Raw genomic sequence first — 23174 nt, forward strand, 5'->3', positions numbered from 1 at the left:
TAGTGATCTTCTGCTAACTCGTTCATCCCCACTCTGTTTCACCTCCAGCACAGAGGTTGTAGAATTCACCAACCCCATGGCTTTTGTTCTCCCTGTCTTGTAATCAATGCCTTCCCTCACCGATAAGTACTCCAGTTATTGATGTCTCCACACTGGCTGCACTGGGAATGCAGCCAAGCAATGTGAGCCTCCTGTTCCAGGGTGACTTCTCCTTGTCAGCTATTGGCTGAGTTTGTAGGATTGCAGCCCTCCCTACACAGTCGAGGTTCATTGGCAGATAAAACGATACCCCAGCTGCTTCTGCCAAATATAGCAAACTTCACAGAAAACATAAAGTTGAGAAAAACAAAAATGTTTTTCCTGAAATGCATTTTTTGATTTATTGGTTTAGACAAATGTGACTTGCTTTATTTGTTGTTGTTTAATAATTTTAATATTTTAAAGATGTTGACACCTAATTTAATCAGTGGTTGGTTATTCTGATGTATAGGGCTGCTCACTTATGGAAAAAAATCATAATCACAATTATGCTTGGTCAAGTATTGAAATATTTAATACAATTACTCATTGCACCTCATTGCCTCATTGTTGAGGCAGAGTAGTGGACGTAAGGTCGCTGGTGCCTGTAATTGCTGTAATGCCAGAACTGGTTGGTGGACACCAGCAGTGAGGGATGCTGTCAGAGAGAAGAAAGTCCTATTGGGCCTTCTTGGCCTGTGGGACTCTGGAGGCAGCTAATAGGTATCAACAGCCTAAGCAGGATGCAGCTTCGTCAGTACTCCGTCAACACTGAGTACAGTGGAGATGGGGAGCTGCTGACCTCAACTCGGGACATTGTGGGTCAGTAGAGAGAATATTTCAAAGACCTCCTCAACCCTACCAACACAACTTTCAATGAGAAAGCAGAGCTGGGGGACTCGGGGGTGGACTCTCCTATCTCTGGGGATGAGGTCGCTGAGGTGGTTAAAAAGCTCCTTGGTGACAAGGCCCCGTTGGTGGATAAGAGCTGCCTGGAGTTCCTTAAGGCTCTGGATGCTGTGGGGGTGACATGTCTCTGCAGCATCGCATGGACATTGAGGACAGTGCCTTTCGACTGGCAGACTGAGGTGGTGGTCCTCCTTTTCAAGAAGGGGGACCCAAGGGTTGGCTGCAACTACAGGGGGATAACTCTCCTTAGCCCTCCTGGAATGGTCTATTCAGGGGTTCTGGAGAGGAGGGTCCGTCAGGTAGTCGAATGTCAGATTGAGGAAGAGCATTGCGTTTTTTGTCCTGGTCTCGGAACAGTGGACTCGCTTTGGGGTCCTGGAGGGGGCATGGGAGTTTGCCCAACCAGTGTACATGTGCTTTGTGGACTTAGAGAAGATGTTAAACCATGTCCCCCGGGAGCTCCTGTGGGGGGTACTCCAGGAGTATGGGGTACCAGACCCCCTTGTACGAGCTGTTCGGTCCCTGTACGACAGGTGTCAGAGCTTGGTCCGCATTGCCAGCAGTAAGTCAAAATTCATTTACGGTGAGGGTTGGACTCCGCCAAGTCTGCCCTTTATCACCGGTTACATTAATAGCTTTTATGGACAGAATTTCTAGGTGCAGCCAAGGTGTTGAGGGGATCACAACCACTGCTCCTCCACATTGAGAGGAGCCAGTTGAGGTGGCTCGGGCATCTGGTCAGGATGCCTCCTGGACACCTCCCTGGTGAGGTATTCCAGGCCCATCCCTGGACATGCTGGAGGGATTATCTCTCAGCTGGCCTGGGAACACCTTGGGATTCCTCCCCACAGAGGTGCCAAATGTGGCTGGGGAGAGGGAAGTCTGGACTTCCCTGCTCTGGCTGCTGCCCCCACGACCCAACCCCGGATAAGCGGCGGAGAATGGCTAGATAGACACGCATTGCACCAAATCAGGGCATTTACCCCAGACATAACACAAGCCAGAACCACCTCTGCCTTAGGGTTTTGTTTTGTTTTTTATCTTTTTTTTTTCTTTACCTACATGTGTAAGTTTATTTCCTTACACATCCTTCCATTTTCTGTTCCACTTATTCCAATTAAGGGTTACAGAGAGGCTAGAGCTAATCCCAGTCATTAGCAGACAAGAGGCAATGTACACCCTGGACAAGTTGCCACCAGTCAATTGCAATGGCAACACAGAGTGACAAAAAAACAATCACATTTACACTCACTCCCAGGGTGAATTTAGAGTGATCAATTAACCTAACATTCATATTGGACTGTGGAGGAAGCCTCAGTATCCATACACACATACACAAGGAGAATGGGCAAACTCTGCACACAAAGGCTCCCTCAAGCACAGGTGTAATGCTTTGAGAATAATTTTTTTTAAAAACAAAAAAAACAGGCAGTAGCTAAATTATATGCCAGTTGTTAGTAGTTTAGAGATTAATCGAAACCAATAGATATTAATTTAAAAATAACAACAACAAAGAGAAAGGAAGTTGGTGCTAGTACAAATGTAAATAAAAGCAGAATAAAATTATTTGCAAATTACTGGAATCTGATATGAAAATATTGATTAAAAACAACACAACTACAATAAAGGAAATGTTATTCTTTAAAATATATTCTGACTTTAAGAAAATTAATACTCTACACTGTGTAATTTTAAAAACAAAATCAAATAGATACAGCCAGTGGAACAAGTAACATAAATGATGACACATCATTTACATGACTGGGTATTCTATTCCCTTGACTGTTCATAAAAGAACATCACTGTCCATTTGTGATTAAAGGTCTCACACATACAATTTTTCAGTCATTTAATATGGGTGTCAGAGGCCCCATATGTTTTCAAAGTTGATTACCCTAAATTCAGCCATTCCAAATATTGCTATAGTGAGTGTGTGAAAAGGCTGTTTCTGTGTCTGAAACCTTTTATATTCATGTGCTTGTCCAGGCCAATTCCACTCTAGTTTGGGGAACGAGGGTAGCTTCCACTGGAGGCCGTTCTCAGGCTCAGCTAGCCAAGGGTCGGTCAATGGCAGCATCCACACCAAGGGTAGTGGTTATTTTCCCTCTTGAGGTCACAAAGGGAAAGCTCTGCCCTGTGCTTCATACCTCTACACATGGCGACAGCTGCAAGATGCCATTCTTTTCTTTCACTGTATTAGACTAAAACATGCAACAACAAAAAAATAAAAATACCCATGCAATACAGAAATTTACTGACTGCATAGCTGTTTTGTTTGTGTTGTGTTTTGTGACACAGGGCTCCGCCTCAGGCAGGAGCCTCAGAGCTGGAGGTCATCTCCCAGCAGGTGGAGGAGGACAACCAATGTGTGGCTCCAGTCCAGCTGGTCAGTTTCACCTACAGAGACTTGCCTTTGGCAGCCCTGGACATATCCATTGCTGGATCCCAGCTCATTTCCAACCCAGATGAGGAAGACAACAGAGAGGGGTAGGCTTCATGAATTTCAACAATTGTTTCCCTTCCTGTTATTTTCTCCTTTTTTGACAAATCACTACAACAATCCTTTGAAGTTATGATATAAGCAATAGGAGTTTGTAACAGTTATAATTTGTGATGGCTATGCTCACAAAGAGGCACTTTATTTACAAAGCCTGAAAATGCACAAAAACTAACTCTTTATCATTTGTATTACTTATCTTTTGATTAATATAAAAGAGTGTACAATCTGAGGAACCTGGAAGCAAATTAATATAATGATTATCAACAAAATCTTCCATAATTAATTTGTATACAATGAAGCTGAAAATCTTATTACATATTGATTGATGTTCTGGATATTTGCCTTCACAGTTAAGAAGATACAACAGTGATTGTGTCTGCGTTTTGTGTCAAAGTGCTACATTCCTAATTAAGGCAGAGCTGCAATTACTGCAGTCTGTAATCTATCCTGCCAGCAAAAGCTCTGCAGTCACTCTCTCAATTGGTCATTATTGCACATGGTAATTACACCTGCCGTATTGAATCACGACACATTTTATACTGGAGTCTATAAAATGTGGGTGTTTGGCAATAAATTTATTAACGTTGCTCAGTTAAATGGGCATTGTCTGCACTCGATTCAACTCAATGACACAGCAATTTCTCTCCACCATACTGGTTCTGTTCACGATGTCGATTAGTGGCAGAAAACAAAGAGTGCTGTTAGCGCCAAGGCTTTCCTGCAAATGTCAGAGCCTCACGGCAGTACTGTCTCTACCCATGAGGCCCGTTTGTTCTGGGCTTGTGTTTTTTTCTTATCACTAGTGCCATGCTCTGTATTATTAGTGTTCTCAGGACATGACACACCCCTCCCTGAGCACCCCTGTAGCAAGCGTCCATGGCTCTCGACTCAAGAAGCGTGACTCACAACGCTCTTGGCGTGCTGTGATGCTGGCATTCATGCAGAAAAAAAAAGACAAACAGCATAAGCTTAATTAGAGCATCCGGCATCTCGCCATCCAAGCCCCAGTGCTTCAGCTGACGATCTCCGGCTGGACTTTACCTGGTTTGGCCTGGCTTAGGCCAGCGGCTCTGTGGGATGGAGGGGCAGGGACAGATGGGTCCTGTCCAAAACACCCACACTATCAGTATTCCTCAAATCTTTTACTTTCACTCTCTTGTTCACACTGTGAACAGAAGAGACACATTCACAGCAACACCACAGCAAAGGTCAGGGATCTGCCATCCCAAAAAAATATCTTTGCAGACACCCTGGAAGGACACCATATGATACTTTGGTCTCTGGGGTTTGGCATTCTCCACTGGAAAATTCATGCATTGCGGACATATCTCTGGAAAGAGAGACATTTATTCTGATAGGCGAAATATACCTCAGACACCAAGATGGATAGGACAGTGAAAAAGTTGCTGTATTTTACACATGGTGGAGTTAAACATGTTCAGTAAGCTTCTCTGTTTCAAATTCTTGCTTTCAAGTCACAATTCCAAGATGCACTTGTCATTGCAGTTTTACACACTCATTCATCATTCAGATGAGCCACCATTTACAGTTGTTGTTTGTGACTCATCTGTCTAACATTAGGTGAGTGACACAATGGCATGTGTTGTGGTACATGATTTAAATTGTTGAAGACTAGAAATGCATATACATAGAAATTTGTTTACTGTGAAATGCATACTATAAACTAACTTTTGTCACTTTTAAATGATTGCATAATAGTTTGAAAACCCTTGCTGCCTTTGTACAGCTGCAGTGGCTGAGTTACACTTCATTGCTATAACTTTCATCCTTGTCAAACTATTTTCTGGATATGACTGCTGTAATCAACATGAGTGGGGTTTTTTTGCATGCAGTTGCAAAGTCACACCCATTTTTGGCATTAAACCAATAGAATAGATTGATGTACAATGAAAATATTCAACGATTAAGGTTTTTCTTTGTTTTTTTACATCGGCCTGTGAAAAATGTGAAAACACACTAGAGATCCTCATTTAGAAGCTTCACATGTTTCTTTATTAGGATACGTGGGTGACTATGTAGGCGGTGGATGTTCTGCAGCCTATAAAGGAGCAAACGCAGTACTTCCAAATTCTGTGCAGTGACGATCCGGATGGAGTTATAAATAGATCTTGATTGCCGAGAACTTGCTGGAAAGTCCAAGGTGAAGGTGATGTGATTTTAGAAATGTTTGCTTGTTGTTGACACAGAGTATGAGACATAATATTGTGAACATGAAAAGCTGAGGCATCTGGAGACAAATACTAAACAATAAGCTCTAAAACAGTGACTTCTTGTTAAATAGGGTGAATAAAATAGAATAGAGTTTACTTAATCGAAGTGGGAAGTAGTGAATAATTATCATTTTACTGTCAATCATCTAGTGCCATCTTTACTTAAAAATATAGTTTTTTGGAGACTCAAAATTTTGACCTAATTGACAGTTTGCACAGGGCTTTGACAGACTCAGCTTTCACACTGCAACATTCTTTTTCTGCCATCAGACATTACTGGTGCAACAGTCTTGTCACGCAACATTATATATATATATATATACATATATATATACATACATACATACATACATACGTACGTGTGTGTGTGTGTGTGTGTGTGTGTGTGTGTGTGTGTGTGTGTGTGTGTGTGTGTGTGTGTGTGTGTGTGTGTGTGTGTGTGTGTGTGTGTGTGTGTGTGTGTGTGTGTGTGTGTGTGTGTGTGATTTAAAATGTCCTGGGATGCAGTGTTAACACACAAACAATAGCTGATGCAGTTCTGGGTGAAATCTTACCCATTAAGGAGGTCTTTGTTAAGTGTTTTTTTGTTTGTTTTGGTGGGTTTTTTTTGTTTAGATAGTGTTCATATTTGATCTAAGATTTTATCATGTGGCAGCAATCACATATTCAGTTCTGTAGATTAAGACTTGTCAAGGTTGAAGTAAAATGTAATGATAAGAACACGTTTCTAGAGCCTGATATGAATATTGGCAGCAGCGGTATTTTATGAAGTTTTACAGCCTGAGCCACACTGTACCTTCTCTGTGAAGATAGATGTCTGAAAAGAGGACAGGATTCCTCTTTTTTTTTTTCCATCCCCCCCTTTTTTTTTTTTTTTTAAATTTTCAAACGCACACAGAAACATTCCTCTCTATCAATTTGGCTCTCTTGCCTGACACCATGTGCGACACAATAGATGACATTTGAGTGCAGGGTTTGAGGGTTGGTTAATATTCACAGAGATGCAAAGTGTGAGATTGCTTTTTAGGCAGAGAACAGGGGAAAACCTATTCATCAGGGACAGCTGTCTACTGCTCTGCACACAGAGCTTCATCCATCTCCATTTGTTTAGTATCTTTGGCCCATTTCTCTGGCAAAGGCTAGCTTCAAGTCCCCTGTGCTAGATTGTGTCCCAGTGTAAGCTGCAAGGAGAGCGTTTGAGAGGTACTGGCTGATTATACTTTGAAACCAGTAAAGTGGTTTAGTATTGAGATGTGGCCATAGTGTATTTTTTTCTGAATAAGATTAGAAGGACCCAAGATCCACATTAGATCCTAAATGTTATTAATTGGTACCTGCATTCGATTACCCCTTTTCATTTGATTCTTAATTTTATTGAGTCTTTGGTCATTTCCGAGGCATGAAACTACAAGAGATTTATAACAAGATATAAAATTTTCACTATCCCCAAATTATCACCAGCAATAACTTGAGTTTATTATGCTAATTATGGCTTTGCATGATTCCTTGCAGGGTGCTTATGATAACACACAGATGATTCAGCAGTGTTTACCCAGGAAGTAATGTAGTCAGTTGTTCAGCAGGTATTTTTCCTTAATTTTTATGTAGTCTGGGCAGCGGCTCTGAATCAGGAAATGGATGCTCACAGGTTTAAAAAAGAAAAAGCATAAGTCAGAGATTGACTGTCTCTCCAAGTGTATAAAGTAAGTTAAGGAACAGGTATAACGGAGAGTGCTTGAACAGCCTGAATGAGATGAAGTGTTCTAGCCTCTGCTGTTCAGCAGCCTGCAGGCGCACAGTTGTGGTCCATTTTCCTCTGCCCAAGCCTGCTGAGTTCAGCAGATTGGTGTGAATCGGTTGAAGTTTATACAGAAGGAACCACAGGGATATATAGTTATCTAAACTGAGGGAGAGAAATTGAGAGGGAAGTGAAAATTTTGGTTCAAACCCAGGTCTGCATCACAATTCACAAGAACTAGCACTCAGCTAACATCGTTCATTTAAGCTGGGGTAGGTAATGTTGGGGAGTTAGCAAGATCTGAAAGTAGAACCCTGTCTTGGCTCCTCCCCTTTTGCTTTTGCTCTTTGCATGATCCAAGGCCTTTTTCTTACCTCTGCCAAGGAGGTAATGTTTTTACAGACGTTCATCTGTTTGTGTTCAAAATAGCTAAAAAAGTTATGTTAAAAGTTTAATTAAATTTTCATGAGTTGTTGGAAATGTGAAAAGGAAGAACAGCTTTTAATTTTGGTGGTGATGCAGATCACTGTTTGGATCCAGGAATTTTTTCAAGGCCGTGGCAGAGGTTTGTGCTCTCTGAGTGTTTTTCAAGTTTGCAGCCTTTTCTACCAACTATTTCCTCTTTCTCAGCTGTTTAGCGGGAGGAGGCATATAAACTGAGCCAGGTCGGAGAAATCCTTCCTGCATTCTCTCAGCCATGAAGAAGCTTATGGAGTAGAAGAAATGAACAACTTTAATTCAGTCCGAACGTTTAGATTGGTCAGTTTTAACAGATGTACTGTAAACTGAGGGGTCTAACTATATTTCTTATTGTCTATGATTACAAAATGTCTAGACTACTATTAGGACAGGGAACCACTTTACCCAGAGTAAAAAAAAAAACGTCTCTGAGCAAGATTACCTACCCCAGCTTTCAGTAAGTATGAGGATTTTTTAATTGATTTTTAATATTTTATGTATCATTGTCTTACCTAATTTTATGACATATTTTATGTACTTCTTATGTATTTACATATTACCAGATAGAGAGGCAGAATCCTAAAGCAGTTTTTATTTTGGCATAAATGGTCAGGGGAAAGGGGCTGCATGGTGGCATGGTGGTTTAGCAATGTGGCCTCACAACAAGAAAGTTGCTGGTTCAATCCTTGGCTGGGGCAAGGCTTGGACAGTGGCCTTTCTGTGTGGAGTTTGCATGTTCTCCCTGTGTATGCATGGGTTCTCTCCAGGTACTCTGGCTTCCTCCCACCATCCATGTAAGGTTAATTGACTACTCTAAAATTGTGAGCAGGTGCAGTTTCCAACAGGACTGCTACTTACAAGGAGGTACAGACTCCTGCCTCACAAGTGATCAAACACTTGAATGCTGACTGATGTTGGCTATTGAGGCCAACATAAAAATAACATTCTGTTGTTTTAGTTTTTATCAAGGCTCCAGATTATGTCCAATGTCTAAATTTTCCAAGCAACTAAAAGGAAAGGAATTCAGTTTATAGCACTGATTCTGATATGAACACTTCTTCGACCACTGATCAATACCCAAATCAGTGCTTAAAATGCATTTGTTAAAGGGGTACTGTTGAACTTTAATCAAATCAAATCAAATATATAGTACTTTTCATGCAGAAGCATATCAACGTGATTAACAACATAAAAGAACAGTTTCATACTTGAAAAACACACACACACAAAATCAAACCCTTTCCCTGACCATTCATTCATTCATTTTCCTAACTGCTTGATCTAATTCAGGGTTGTGGGGAAGCCTATTCCAGCAGTCTTTGGGCGAAAGACAGGGTACACCCTGGACAGCTTGCCAGTCCATTGCAGGGCCACACAGAGACAAACAACTCTGTAAGAGGAGGCACCGATAGCAGTGTTAGTAATAATATGATGGCATTGATGTGTATCTATGTAGGTTTTGACAATCCAGCTTTAAACTCAGCACAATCTAGTGGTGACAATGTGTCTGATCTTAATCTAGATGTTCCTGCCAACTTAATCTTGTAAAAGTAAAATAAAGGCATGAGTGAAAATTTACAAACTGTAAATCAGAACTGGGTCAATAGTGACACAATTTTAGATTTCCTTTGTAAACATTTTGTAGGAGAGTTTAGTGTTTGCATTTAGTCTCTGCTTTTCCCTTAGTGTGTGAGCATGAGCTTAGGTACTGTATATGTGTGTGTGTTTACAAATCAATACCCCAGGGAAGTTGATAGTCTTTCACTCATTACTTCTGAATGAATTTCCTCCAGTTGCAGCTTGTCTCCTACTCCATCAGTAGACTCACAAACACACACATAAAAAAACACAAACTCTGTCATTTAATTTGCATCTAGCATGAAGGAACCTAATGAGTATACCATGTATTTTATTCCATCTCAATAACAAGAGACAGTCTAATGAAAGAGATGCTCCTTCTGATAGGATCCACAGAGAAAGTCTCAGCTGGGGATGGAGCCAAAAATATGTCATGTCTGTGTAAATGGGCCCCAACAGGGCAACCAGACACTTTTGTCTGTGCCAGTCATCCTGCTTAATGTCTCTGTCCGCTTTGTCCGAATGGATTGGTCATTCTTCAGCCAGCATCATTTACAGCATGCCATCACTTCCATCGCAGGTCACTGTTGATCAATCTCATGATCTAATCCTCAAGCTATGTGCTGCTGCCAGATGCACTTCGATCCTCCTTCAGTGTTACCATTGCATCACTAGCCTGCTGATGTCTTTATGAACCTGTCCACAGCACATGCTACCCTGCATCTTTCATTTCCTCCACACACTGTCCTTCACAAGTGTGTGTATGTGTGTGTGTGTGAGAGAGAGAGAAAGACAGAAGGAGAGAGCGTAAGTGTGAGTGCATATATGTGTGTGAAAAGTCTTCTGAAGCATTGCCCATTTGATGCAAACTTACTTTGACCCTGAAGAGGTGATTTTCCTCTTTGGCTTGCTCCACCAATGAAGCAATCTAACTTCCTCATAAATACTTCAGGTCCTCAGTGTTTAAGGTTTAAAGTGATTTGCCTAAAATTAAGTTTTTGAGCTTGGAGTAATCCATCACTGCCATTTGTTCTGCTTCCAGACAGGGTTTTTCTTTACAGGTTTATTAAATTAATACCTTTTCTGCCGGGCTTGTGGGAAAGGTCTGAATGAATTATGATTTCACAAAGTATGAGTTAAATTGTGCTTTTCAAACCTGAAGGTACAGTAAGTGAGATGTTTCTCTCTTTCTGTACAGGGTGTGCTGCTCTCTCAATCATTTAACTAATGGTCCACAAACAACGTTCTGTGACCAAGTGTTAAACATCTTACAGAGTAAATGTTTCTTTTCTCTGGCTCCTTTCCTTTGGGAAATGGGGTTTGACATTCCACTGAAATGTATTGATGCTTGGGAACGTCTCTGTATAAACTAATGCTACCATTACCCTTCCTCTGTCTTTGTCAACCTGGGTGTTGGGCTCCTAATCTGCTGGCGGTGGCAGGCAAAGAGGGTTTTTGTAGAGGTATGAAAGCGTCAAGGAGAGAATATGCTCAGTGTGGCCAAACTGCAACCTGACCTTGGAAAAGGATGGACAGGATGTCACTATCTGAAGCTTTTTTTCCTTCAGAAAATGGCACGACTTTCAAGCATCTTGTTACTGCACCACCTGGTTTCCAAAAGGGTTCAATGTATAATGCTGTGAATAACAGGAGAGTTTTTAACTTTACATTATACTAAAAACAGTAAAGAATACTATATATAAATTGATTAAACTGAAAGAATCGTTTGTTCCCCCCCAGTATAAAATATGGTGATAAATTTGGTGCCAGTGATGGTTTTCAGTATAAATGTTATTCCCTTACTTTTTCTTTGAACAACATACTGTAAGCATTTGGGAACTGAGGAGCCAAACTGCTGTCTAAAATACAAGACTAACTTTTTTAAAACAGTAAAATATGAGAGCAGTCAGAAACATTAGGAAGTATATTTTTTTATTACACCAATAAAAAATAAAATATTTGAAAAAAAAATAAACTTTACAGGATCTGACTTTCAATTCAATTCAACTTTATTTATTTAGCGTCAGATCACGGCAATGCCATCTCAAGATGCTTTACAGACAGGAAAAAAAAAAAACATTATAAAAGCCAATTCATGATAGCCTATATAAGGAAACCAGCAGATTGAGTTGGAGGCAGACAGCAGATCTGTTCAGAAAAATCCAAAAAGAGTGAACAGTGTTGAATGTCATGACTGTTGGACAAATGATCAAATTCTGATAGAGGAAAAAATGTCCTTATCTGCACAGGGGAGTGTCATCTAGATTGATTCCGCTGCTTTTAAAATCACATACTTGCTGTGTCTGCAGCCACTAACCCTTTCTAGGTGTAACACATCACCTGCTCTCTCATCATCCGGTGCATCGAGCTGACACGTCGTAAATGTAGCCATCTTTACCTCTGTGCACATAAAGCCCAAACTGTCCTTCATGACCGGTCAGCCAAAACCCCTTTACGTAGAAAAGTTGCTGCAGAAGTCCACTGTTCTCTGCAATGTGTTTATCCAATGTACTCACTGTGCCAAGTTGGAAACAGAGGACAAAAATCTGCTGTTCAATTTGCCACAATTCTGTGTACAGATGGTGTTGGTGCACATTTTTTACTAACCCAACAAGCGACCTTCTTGCTGTGAGGCAGCTGTGCTTACCATCACTCTACCGTTACAAAACGCCATTATGAACCACCATTATTCATTATTAATGAAGGGGCTTTCTTTCCTAATGATTTTCATAGGTCATGGGTCTGAACTTCAGGCAAGGTCAGTTTACCACCTTGCCTTCTTTACAACAGAGCCATACTCTGTTATACACACAGTCTGTGGTTTGGCATCGTCTTTGTGCAATAACCAGTCTTCCCTGTAAGAGACATTATCTGGATGGTAGTGTTGCTCCAAAACATCCATCACTAGGCTTTGATCATGTCTTAGCATGCTTGTATGTTGCCATAGGTAGCAGCAGCGTTTTTTTAATCTTGTTCTTTGCCAGGTAGAGATTTCATTGGCAGAGTTTTCCCACAAGTGTTCATGAACTCGTGCTGTGGTTTTCATTACATATTTGTCTGCAAACAATGCATCATTCATGACAATGCTTTTATTTTTCCTATATGTAGAAGCAAGTGAACTTTAGGTACATCATTTGAATATATTTATTTATGTTTCCCTCTGAGCAAATAAATTGAAATAATGTCCAAAAGCTGCCAAAAATAGACAAAGTATTATAAATCATCTTTTTACCCAGTGTGCATATTTGTTCATTCTTTCTGGTTCTTCCTTCTCCAACTCTCCATCCTTCCTTTCTGGCTCTCCGTCCAATTCTCTTTTGGATGAATACCAAAGCCTTTGAACTGGTTGTTCCCTGCTTCCTCTCTGGTGTGTTTGCCTCTTTTATTCTGAGCTGAAGTGAGTTTAGTATCGAGAGTAGACTAAACTGCATCTTCTCTCATCTTCTGACAGATATTGCTTGTAGCAATATCTGTCAGATAGGGGGGGGGGGGGACATGACACCAGACAGTGGCTATTTTCAAAGACTCTCAGTATTGACTTTGAAGGATGACACTGACCTCATGCACAGACACACAACCTTCTTCACAGAGCACATCTGCCTATAAAGAGACAAAAAAAAATGAAAAAGCCTGGGATTTCAGTCAGTCAGTTAGCCACCGAATAAACCTGAAGTGGATGGAACGGACATATTGAAGACATTTAAGACACTTACACCTTCAGATACTGTGTACCTGGACAAGGAACAAGCACACAAGGGGCACCATGGGAAATAACAGCACGTATAACCCTCAACTGCTGGGACTGAAGATGACTCAATTTCTCCTTGTACAATATCCTTTCATTCTCTACACAAAGCCCACACCTATTTAAGTACAAATGTTATCATGCAAAATCAAATGAAAGCTTCAGTACTCAATTAAGAAATAAGTTGTTTGGCAGTATTCAGCTGCAGTGTCAAAACAGAGCTTGTTTCCCCCCTCTGACATGCCAGCACAGCCACTTTATTTGGTCAGACTGATAACTAGCCAGCTGTAGCAAAACATGAACTAATAAGGTAACTGCCCTCCAGCATGTGTGATAAACAGACATCCAGATGGGCACTTAACCAGTCAGATTCACCCAGAGGCCAGGCTTGTCAGTGAGAGGTGAATCAAGCACAGTGGAGTAACTTCTCCATAACCTTCTCTCTTTTTCTTTTTTTTTCACAGAATCCCTACTTAGTCAGAAATTACCCTCAACAAATATTGTAATATTTCAGGAAACAAATAAACTATTGCTGTACACAGTATGTTCATGTTCCAGTAAGAAATAAAACCAACAAAAAGTTTGAATGTGGTTTATAGCAGATGTCATATAATCTGTTTCCAGGAATAGACACAAACAACCGATGGCTGTTTTAAATACAATACTGATGATGATAATATTAAACACCTTTAATTCTGAGATTTAAAAAGAAAAAGATTTAAAAGTTAGTTTCTTAAGGAGATGAGAATAAAAGTTTAAAGAAATAAAACCAATGAAACCATGCATTCATTCAAGAATATCATTTCATCTCTACCAGCGCATGTGCACTTCTCTATAAATTTGATCTCTGCATGCATGAGGAGTTTTTCTGATTACTATACAGATGAGCTGAATTGAATCAAGAAAGTTGATAGATCTTTAATCGTACAGGTCATAGTTTGTTGGTTTCTATAAATGTAATCTGATTTTAGATTTTGCTTTCCTGTTCTGCATTTTGTTTCAGCATTCTATGTCACTGAACATCTCTTTCTCTTTGCCTCCCCTCGTCCTTAGGTCAAACTGGCTGAAGCCGTGCTGTGGACGAAGAGCGGCGCTATGGCAGGTCTGTCTGCTTTCAGCAGGCTTCAACTGTTTCCTGGTGGCCTGTGTTATCCTGGTGGTCCTGCTGCTGATGCTGGAGCTGCTCATCGACACCAAGCTTCTGCAGTGTGAGTGGTAGAAACCCAAACAATATGACTGATTCTTTAAAATAAATTATGTTTGTTGTAGGGTTTGAGAACATAATACTAAGGTGATTTATCATCTTCACTATTAACAAACTAGATGTAGCATCCTTTGAAAGAGAAGAAAGTGGACTTCTCAGCACAGTTGCTTGCTAGTCGTTATGCAAAGGCAATGGGTCAATGCATAGATCTAATACCTGAGACAAACGGTACACACCTTGATTAGCATAAATACTAAATTGCACGAAGACCTTGTTCTGAAAGAGATGAAGCCCTAAAGGAAAACCAGCAAGCAGATTTGTTTCAGTATAGCTAATTGTAACATTTATGTGGTTAGGTTTCACATAGAGCAACACAGAATCAGTCATGATATTTTTTTAACAAATATATTGTACTTTACAATACTCAATTTCAGACCTTCTATTTTAATTATTATTTATTTATCTGTTAATTTATTTTTGTTTATGTAAACTCATTCTAAATTTGAAGACAACATTTTTCATTGTATTGAATCACTCCCTCTTTTCACAGCAGAACTAAAAAAAACAGTTTTTGCTTTGGTATGATTTTAGAGGCTTTGCTCCTTTGTTGCGCTTGTTTGTCTGATTTTTTGTTTTGTTTAGTTTTTTTTGTTGTTGTTGTCGTTGTTCATTATCACAGTTCTGAACCTAGGCCAGAAGCAGGACTGCTTTATGGAACATTAATTTGTTGCAGTGCAGGCAGAATTTAGTCCCCATGCTGAACTAAGTACTTGATCAGACCTCAGGACAGTTCCCTTCTTTGCCTGTCTTAAATGCATTTTATAAATATGTTTCTGACTTTCTGGATAATGCTGGTATTTTTTTATGTAGCTAATTTATTCTGTTGATGATGAAAGATTAAGTGTTAAAATCTGTTTGCTGGGGCAGTTTCTGGTGATTCTGTCATAGTGATTGCTGTGTAAGGGCAGCTCTTTTTATTCACAATCATGTTACTGAACTGTTGTTGCTTGATCTGCTCGTTGTGGGATTCTCTTTCTTTCTTTTTATTCTTTCTTTATTTCTTCCTTTCTGTCTTTTTCCGCCAATTCCAACTTTAATGAACACATTTCCAGCATCAGAAAAAAAAAATTAAACTTTTTTCAGTTTGAACATTTGATAAGCTGTTTTGTTTATTTATTTTTTTTACATAAAAATTGTGCATTGTGCCCTTGGTATACTGTAGCATAATGGTAATGAATAGTAACTGTTACGGCTGGTTATGAGGAGCAGTTGTTAGCATGGTTGCTTCACAGAATAAAGGTTTGTGGTCAAATTATCTTTCTGCGCCCACAAGTGTTTTGCCCACATTTTGAAGTAAATGGTTAAGTGGTGTTAAACTAATTACACATTGGTGTGGATCTGCTTGGTTGTCTGTTTCTTTATATCAGCACCTCTGACCTTCAGAGATGTGGACTTGTTTGATGTCAAAGAGCTGAGACACTCTGTCTAACCAGCAGTGTCCAAATACATTTAAATATTGACTGCTCCCTTGATACTGAGTGTTTGATTGACCAGATAAAAGTAAGACAAATGCGTGAAAGGAGATTGCAAAGAAAGAAATTAAGAAAGACAGAGTTGGCTGCTGAATGGTTTTTGTTTGGACTGGAGGAAGATGAATAGACTGATAGATCACTTGAACACAGCAAACAAAGACAGATGGAGGGAGATGTGATGCATGAAGACAAATGTCTTAGCTGAGAGCTTGGTGTTGTTTAATGCTGTCCACAATTAGCCTGATAAATGAAAGATACAGACACATGCATGTAGAGTGATTGGTAAATTAATGTGAGATGTTGTTGCACTTAATAATTCTACATGTGCATTCATCGGTCTGTTATTTTTTCATCTTATGCTGCAAGTAAAAACTGTATGATACAGAAATATGTAGCATCTTTCTTTCACCAGTGTGTCACAGGAGTTATCCATAAAATTAACCAGTCATTCTCTTTTATTCCCCCTAGTTAACAATGCATCCCAGTTTTCTGGCATCATTCACTGGATCAGTCTGGCTATTCTATCAGTGTTCTTCACTGAGGTGAGTCTTAACACAGAAACAGGTTCACTCAAGCTGATGCAGCAGCTTGGTAATTAATGCTACCTTGTGCAGTATGTGGGACTATTGGTGTCCACAACTAGATTTGCACTGCAATACTTCCAGCATCATGCAATGCTCCATTCCCTCTGTCACCGCATGACTGAACTTTGACGAAGAAAACAAAATGCACCGATATTTTGAACATATCTGTGTACCTGCTGCTGTTAAAGCTGGCACATTCAGTCCCATTCAATTATTGAACTCAGTTGATCAAAACACAAATTGTTTAAACTGCAGATGGAGCTTTTCACAGCTAGTTTTAAATACTCCCTAAGCCTCAGGCTTGCTATATTGAATGCAGTCCTCTTTCTTTCTTTGTCTAAGTTCAAACTGCAAACTTTGGTCTCTGTTTGTGCTAAAATTGAGTTTCATCTGTGCCAAAATTATGTTCACAAGCATCATTTTGAGACAAAACATTATTTTCGGTCAATTCAGCTTTAAACTCTTTTAGTCTTGTTGCATTCATGTTGCCTGGATGTATTGTCCACTTCATGTGCAATACATGGCATCCTTAACAGCCTGGTTAGTTACTGTGTTAATATACAGATTAAATTACATATTACTTCACATTAAAACAGTTGCCTTTTGACACCTAAAAGAGACATAACATGCAGTTTTTGTGCAAACTGTATCAATTTCCAGAGGTCTTAAGCACATAAAGAAATGTCTGGGACATGCTTTGGTCAAAAGCATCAGCTTTTAATTGTCTTGCAAATGTAAATCTAGACACTGTATGATAGAACATGCAGTACTTAGACTAAGAGTTGACATTAGTACAGACTAACCAAGCTCATGTTCCCACACACATACCAATAGATTTGACTGGCTTTTTTTTTTTTTTTCTTTAAAACTTAAACTTCCTCCATGTGCTGTTTGGCCACTGTCAGATAGTACCAATCCCTCTTTTAGGCACAGTTTTTTATTGAATTATGTTGAGCTTGTCCATGTTGGTAAAACAAAGCATCACAGATAAAAATCCTGAAGTAACATTTTTGGCCAGCTGGCTGTTAGCCATGATCGAGACTTGTAAACTGACATGCAAGTTTTTGTAGCTTTCTGTTAGCTTGTATTCGCCAGTTGCTGCTGCATTTGATAACAGGATGGCAGATAGGAAAGTCACATAAAACAACATCATTCCTTAGTCTGAACACATCACGCCCATTGTGAAATCTTCACACTGGCTTCCAGTCAGTCAGAGAATATATTCTAAAACCCTACTGATATTTTACAAATGTCACAATAATTTAGGCCCAGAATATCTGTGATGTGAACAGAGAATATAAACCTAGAAGAGCTCTTTGATCCAAAGACTCAGCTCAGCTAATCTAGGTCGGAATCCAGACTAAACATGGTGAAGCAGCATTTATCTGTTATGCTGTAAAACAAGAGGAACAAACTGCCAGTGGAGATTAAACTCTCACCAAATGTAGACGCTTTTAATTCCAAGTTAAAAACATTTATTTTCTCATGCACCCACACATTAAATCTGCACTGCATCTTTTAACTTTACTATCATTTTAGTTTTTTTTTAAATGATTTCATTACACTTATATTGTTTTTGTTTTGTTGCATATTCTTTCATCTCTTAATATAATTTGTCCCATTTTATCCTCCATTATGTATGTTTTCATCTTTTGGGGGGGGGGGGGGGTTTGTTGTTTTTTTTTTTTTTGCTAACTGCTGTAATGCTGTAAATGTTTCATATAAAGCATTTTGAATTGTCTTGTACATTAAATGGGCTTAGCAAATAAACTTGCCTTGCCAGAAACTCAGGGAAGTCATTGCCAAGATACTAATAATACTTTACCATACTGAAGTGAACTCAGTAACAACTAATGAGAATTTGATTTTATCAAAAAGCAAAATATTTATTTTTTTCCCACTCCTGTGGTACAACTAATGCAGGATGTGATACTGCAGGTGGAGATAAAAAGGCTAGAAAATGCTGATTATTTTCTGAAAATCTCATTGGTTTATTACTTTTTAAATGCATCTCTAATTGATATAAACAAAGAAAAATGTCTCATTATGAATTTTGGCATAAATGGAAACCCATCGAGCTCGAGCTTGACTTTTTGTATCTGAAATGTGGAGATCGGGGATTTCAGCAGAGGATTTTTTGTTTGTTCCCTGCTGCCCCACAGAGACAAAGCAGGGAAATGTCCTGTCTTTAGCTGTTCTGATGAAATACTTCTCTAGGAAAGAGTGTGAATATGATACTGGTGACTTACCGGGTAATAAAAGAAAAAAATTAAGAGGTCATAAGTATAAAAGAGACAAAGTCCAAGTCATCCAGCCTCTCTGAATCTAACTGCACCTGTATTCTTCCATCTTACCATGTGTGATCTGTGTTCTGTCTCCCCCTCTGCCTCAGACGGTGTTCAGGATCGTGGTGTTGGGGATATGGGATTACATAGAGAATAAAGTAGAGGTAAGATCTCCTGAGTGCCATTAGTTACAACTCAGGGCTCCTTTCACTGCAATGTCATTCCCTCAATGCAACAGCTCAATGTGGCAACTATGGAAGCTTGAGACATACACTGTTTACTTGGTATTTTCTCAGGTGTTCGATGGAGCTGTCATCGTCCTATCTCTGGCCCCTATGGTGGCCTCCACAGTGGCCAATGGTCCCAGCAGCCCCTGGGACGCAATTGGTCTCATCATCTCACTGCGCATCTGGAGGGTCAAGAGGATCATTGACGGTGAGGCTGGGAGGGGCTGACTTCCCCTGCGCCCTGTCCTCTACTGTCAGGGCATAGAAAAAAATGCTACAATGTGCTCTCTGCAAGAACTGTCACGTTTAGTCTTGATGTTGTTGCTCAGTTAGTTTAACACCAACTAGAATAACAGGGTATTACCCATCATGTAGAACCTCTGTTACTTGTGAAAAGCAGCTGAATAAAAAACATTTGATCATAGAGGAGCTTGAAGATTTTTTAGATAATATACTGTATATATTTTTTATGTAATCATATATTTATAGAACATGTTCAAGACCTGAACTAAGGTCTGCTGTCACCTCCAACACAAGCTGCCTAAAGGGTGTGAAGAAATGTCACAACCTAATATAACACCACTTCAACCTTGTACCCAAGGGCATACCACGAAAAGGACATGATGTCATAACTTTGTTGACGTCAGCCCCTTGAAAAGAACTGATAAATACACAAATAACCAGGCTTTAATTTAAGAACACAGTACACAGTACAACTTAGTTCCATCTTTGTTGTTTTCATCAATACACCTACATAACACCATTTTTTAACAAAACCAGTGTTGGCAGGATCAATTTAAGAAAAGATTTGAGTATGATATGTATTTTTTCAGCCTATGTTCTGCAAGTGAAGGTGGAAATGGAGCTGGAGATCCAGCAGTATGAGAAGGCCAAGGCAGTGAGGGAGGAGCAGCTTGATCGTCTTACCCAGATCTGCCAAGAGCAAGCTGTATGTTCTCTCCTCCGTTTCTAAACTCTTATGTCATTTTATAACTGCATGTAACCAGCAGAGGGCAGCAAAGTGCCACGAAAGAAAAGGATAAGGCCTGTAGTGTAAAAGGCATGAGACATCTTAAAAAAATCGATCTCAAAACAATAGATTTTACTTTTACTGCAGTCTGGGTATCTGATTGCCAGCACTGTGCATTAACCTATAATGAGATCATACTTCGGTTATTGTTTTACAGTCACATTGCAGAATTGCAAAGTTTCTGAAAGCATCTACTGAGTGCTTTTCATTTTTATATATCCACCCAACAGGGGAGAAAATGTTCAAATGCATCTAGTAGCAATACTGGAAACAATATTGCATGTTTTAAAAAAAAAGTGTCTGGAAAGAGGTGGATATGAGATTAATTTGGGTTATATACTGTAAATTGGTGGAAGTATCTGAAAAGTGTATATGTTTTAGGCAAGGAAACAACCTGGTTTGTTATCTCACTTCTTGTTTTTTCCTTTTAGTTTGAAATCCGGCAGCTGAGGGCCCACCTGGCCCAGCAGGATTTGGATCTTGTAGCGGAGCGTGAAGCAGCCATGCAGATCCATCATATGTGGGGTAAACAGAGTAGCAGTTTTCAGGAGGTGGATGGACTTGCCCCAGGGGCATCTGCGCATCACAGTCCAGCAAAAGCCAGAGAGCCTGGAGGGCCTGCAGGTAACTGTGTGGAACAGTGTGTCGCAGGCTGCTAAAGACTTCTGTGCACAAGAAAAATAGCCATCTTCTCCATGATAAATCACATCCATACTTGCATGGAAACGGTCAACACCGTGTTGTTGAAGGAAATGCTGGTTTAGATGTGAAACAAGGTGACTCATGACTGATAAGTTGGAGTATTGTCAAACCTCTGATTAAACTGGAAGGTTTCCACTTCTTTTTTTTTTTTTTTTTCATTTGAAAAATGAATCTACCAGAGTTGTGCTGGATTTATATATTGCTTGTAGCAATATGGAGGGTGGGTCTGATTTACAATTTTTATCTAAAATCATGAACATATTTAGGCTTTCTTAGAAATACTAATATTTACAGGGTAAGATGCACGCCTTTTTGTTGTTTGTGCTGTTTTGATTCTTTGAAGGAAACAAACAAAAACAAAGTGTTGTATTTTCCTCAAATCATTCAGATGGTTTCCTCTGGCAGAATCTTGCGTATAAAAATATCCACAGAAAAAAAGGCTTTTTTTTTTTTTAAACATATTTTCAAAATGAACAAAATCACATGTTGGCTCAAACAAAAAACTGTAAACAATTTACAGTGACAAACACGATCAAATTTAACAATTTAAACTTTTAGGCATTATGCAGTAAAATAAAAACAATTCATGAAAATGAATGAAATACCTTTGAGATTTCTGACTGAAACATGTAACTGTATGTTGGTTCCTGTCATTAAAAATATGAAAGGAAAAATATTTAGCAGGAAAAGATAATAATAACAAGATCATTTCAAAGCACAACAGATAATTTGTGTGGTTTTTTTGTGCCCAATAAGTATTTTTAAACTTTCACAATTAGCATTTTTAGTACCTATAGTTATGACAAGAACAATAGTAATAAAAAATGATAATAATAATAATAAAATGATAATAATAAAAATTATAATAATAATAAAAATTATAATAATAATAATAAATTCCACTGCCATGTTTAACACTAGGACCACTGATTAATGGTAGACCTCACATACAGAATCCTCATCAGAATTCTGGAGCCACACCTAGATGGACCGTAAACCTCTCACACAGGGACAGCTCATAACTTAAAGGACTTGAGGCAACAAAGCGCTGTCAGAGCGTTTCATGTCAGAGCTCAAAACACAGAAGCTTTTTCTTTATCAAAGCTATAAATCACACCATGTCTCCTACACATCTGAGCTACGGTGTTTGTAGTCAGAAAACCTTTTAACTGGGCCTGAAGCTCACTCCTGTATATCATGCTGAGACAGTCTGTGTCACAATTCAGACAGAACAATGAGGAAACATTCATAAAAATAAATATGTGAAACCCAGACATAAATCATAGACAGCCGTCCTGTACGAAACACTTTCTCCCAGTTCAGGATCTGTCTGATGACATCACGTTTTCATTCAGGTTATACAAGTTAATGGTCACATAGATAGAAAATATACCAACTATTTTCAGCAGTTATTTTATATTTTGTAATAAGTGAGCTGATAAGGTTTAGAATTAAATAAAAATGTTAACATTTATTAGTTTACGTTTTTCTACTTTTACCTTTTAGATCACCATGGTCACGATGACATGAACAACTACATCAGTCAGTACTATAGTGAGCCAAGCAGTGGTGAGTTTCAGGTCTTTTTTTTTTTTTATTTTATTTATTATGTATTATTTATTATTATTATATATATTTTTTTTTTTTAAATCTTTTTTTAATTTCTTTTTTCATAGAATTCATAGAATTCTATGAGTATACCATCTTCATTCTCGTCTGTAGCCCTTGCAGCGTCATTATTTTTCAAGAGCTTGTATGTTACGTGTTGTTTCTGTAGATATGGGGATCCCAGACCCAGCCCGTGTCATCACCACGGCAGCCATTGACGTGCACCTGCCTAACAACCCCAGCCAGCTTCCTTCGTCTCTAGTAAGTGCAGATGCGGCGCCATCAAGCCGTCTGCAGCGCACTGGCAGCTCGGTCAGTGAAGCTTCCACAACCACGGTGTCCCGCACCAGCTTCAGTGCCCGTCAGCACAGCATCAGCAGCCACACGCTGGGCTCCAGTATGGACTGCAGCTCCACTGTACGCGAGGCCTCCACCTCCACAGACTACAGCGACCAGCGCTGCTACCCCCCACCTTATAACAGTCCTTTAGCTGTGGGCACGCAGCCTCGAGGATGTCCCAGCGCTGTGGTGCAGGAGTTACTCTCCTCTCTTTCTGAGGACTCTTGCCTAACCCAAAAGGGCCTGGACCCAGTCAACCTCAAACCACCCAGCCCGACAGGTTCCACAAAAACCAGTCCAGAGCTGGAACACAGGGTGAACATTTACAACAAGAGGAACCAAGAGAGCCGGATAGGGCTGCACGCCAAAACCGTAATCCATCTGCAGGGTAATGAGCCTCTTCTAGAGGAGAAGTACAGGATGATGGGGCCAGTAGATACTCCAATCAACCGCCTATCTGAGACATAAGAAAACATTGCTCTTCA

The 23174-nt window shown here is 39.6% G+C and overlaps 1 protein-coding gene across 1 annotated transcript; it reads left to right on the forward strand.

Moving 5' to 3' along the window:
• Window positions 1-761: 761 nt before the first annotated feature.
• Window positions 762-23157, forward strand: tmem266 (transmembrane protein 266; the record flags this gene model as incomplete). Its single annotated transcript, XM_079257610.1, has 11 exons — window positions 762-840; window positions 2914-2986; window positions 3226-3414; window positions 14232-14386; window positions 16383-16456; window positions 18891-18947; window positions 19080-19218; window positions 19844-19959; window positions 20472-20664; window positions 22249-22311; window positions 22520-23157. The coding sequence occupies 11 exons, from the start codon at window positions 762-764 to the stop codon at window positions 23155-23157; spliced, it is 1776 nt and encodes a 591-aa protein (XP_079113736.1).
• Between the last annotated feature and the right edge of the window lie 17 nt (window positions 23158-23174).

This window comes from Telmatherina bonti, assembly GCF_933228915.1.
Source record: "Telmatherina bonti genome assembly, chromosome: 2".
Taxonomy (NCBI): domain Eukaryota; kingdom Metazoa; phylum Chordata; class Actinopteri; order Atheriniformes; family Telmatherinidae; genus Telmatherina; species Telmatherina bonti.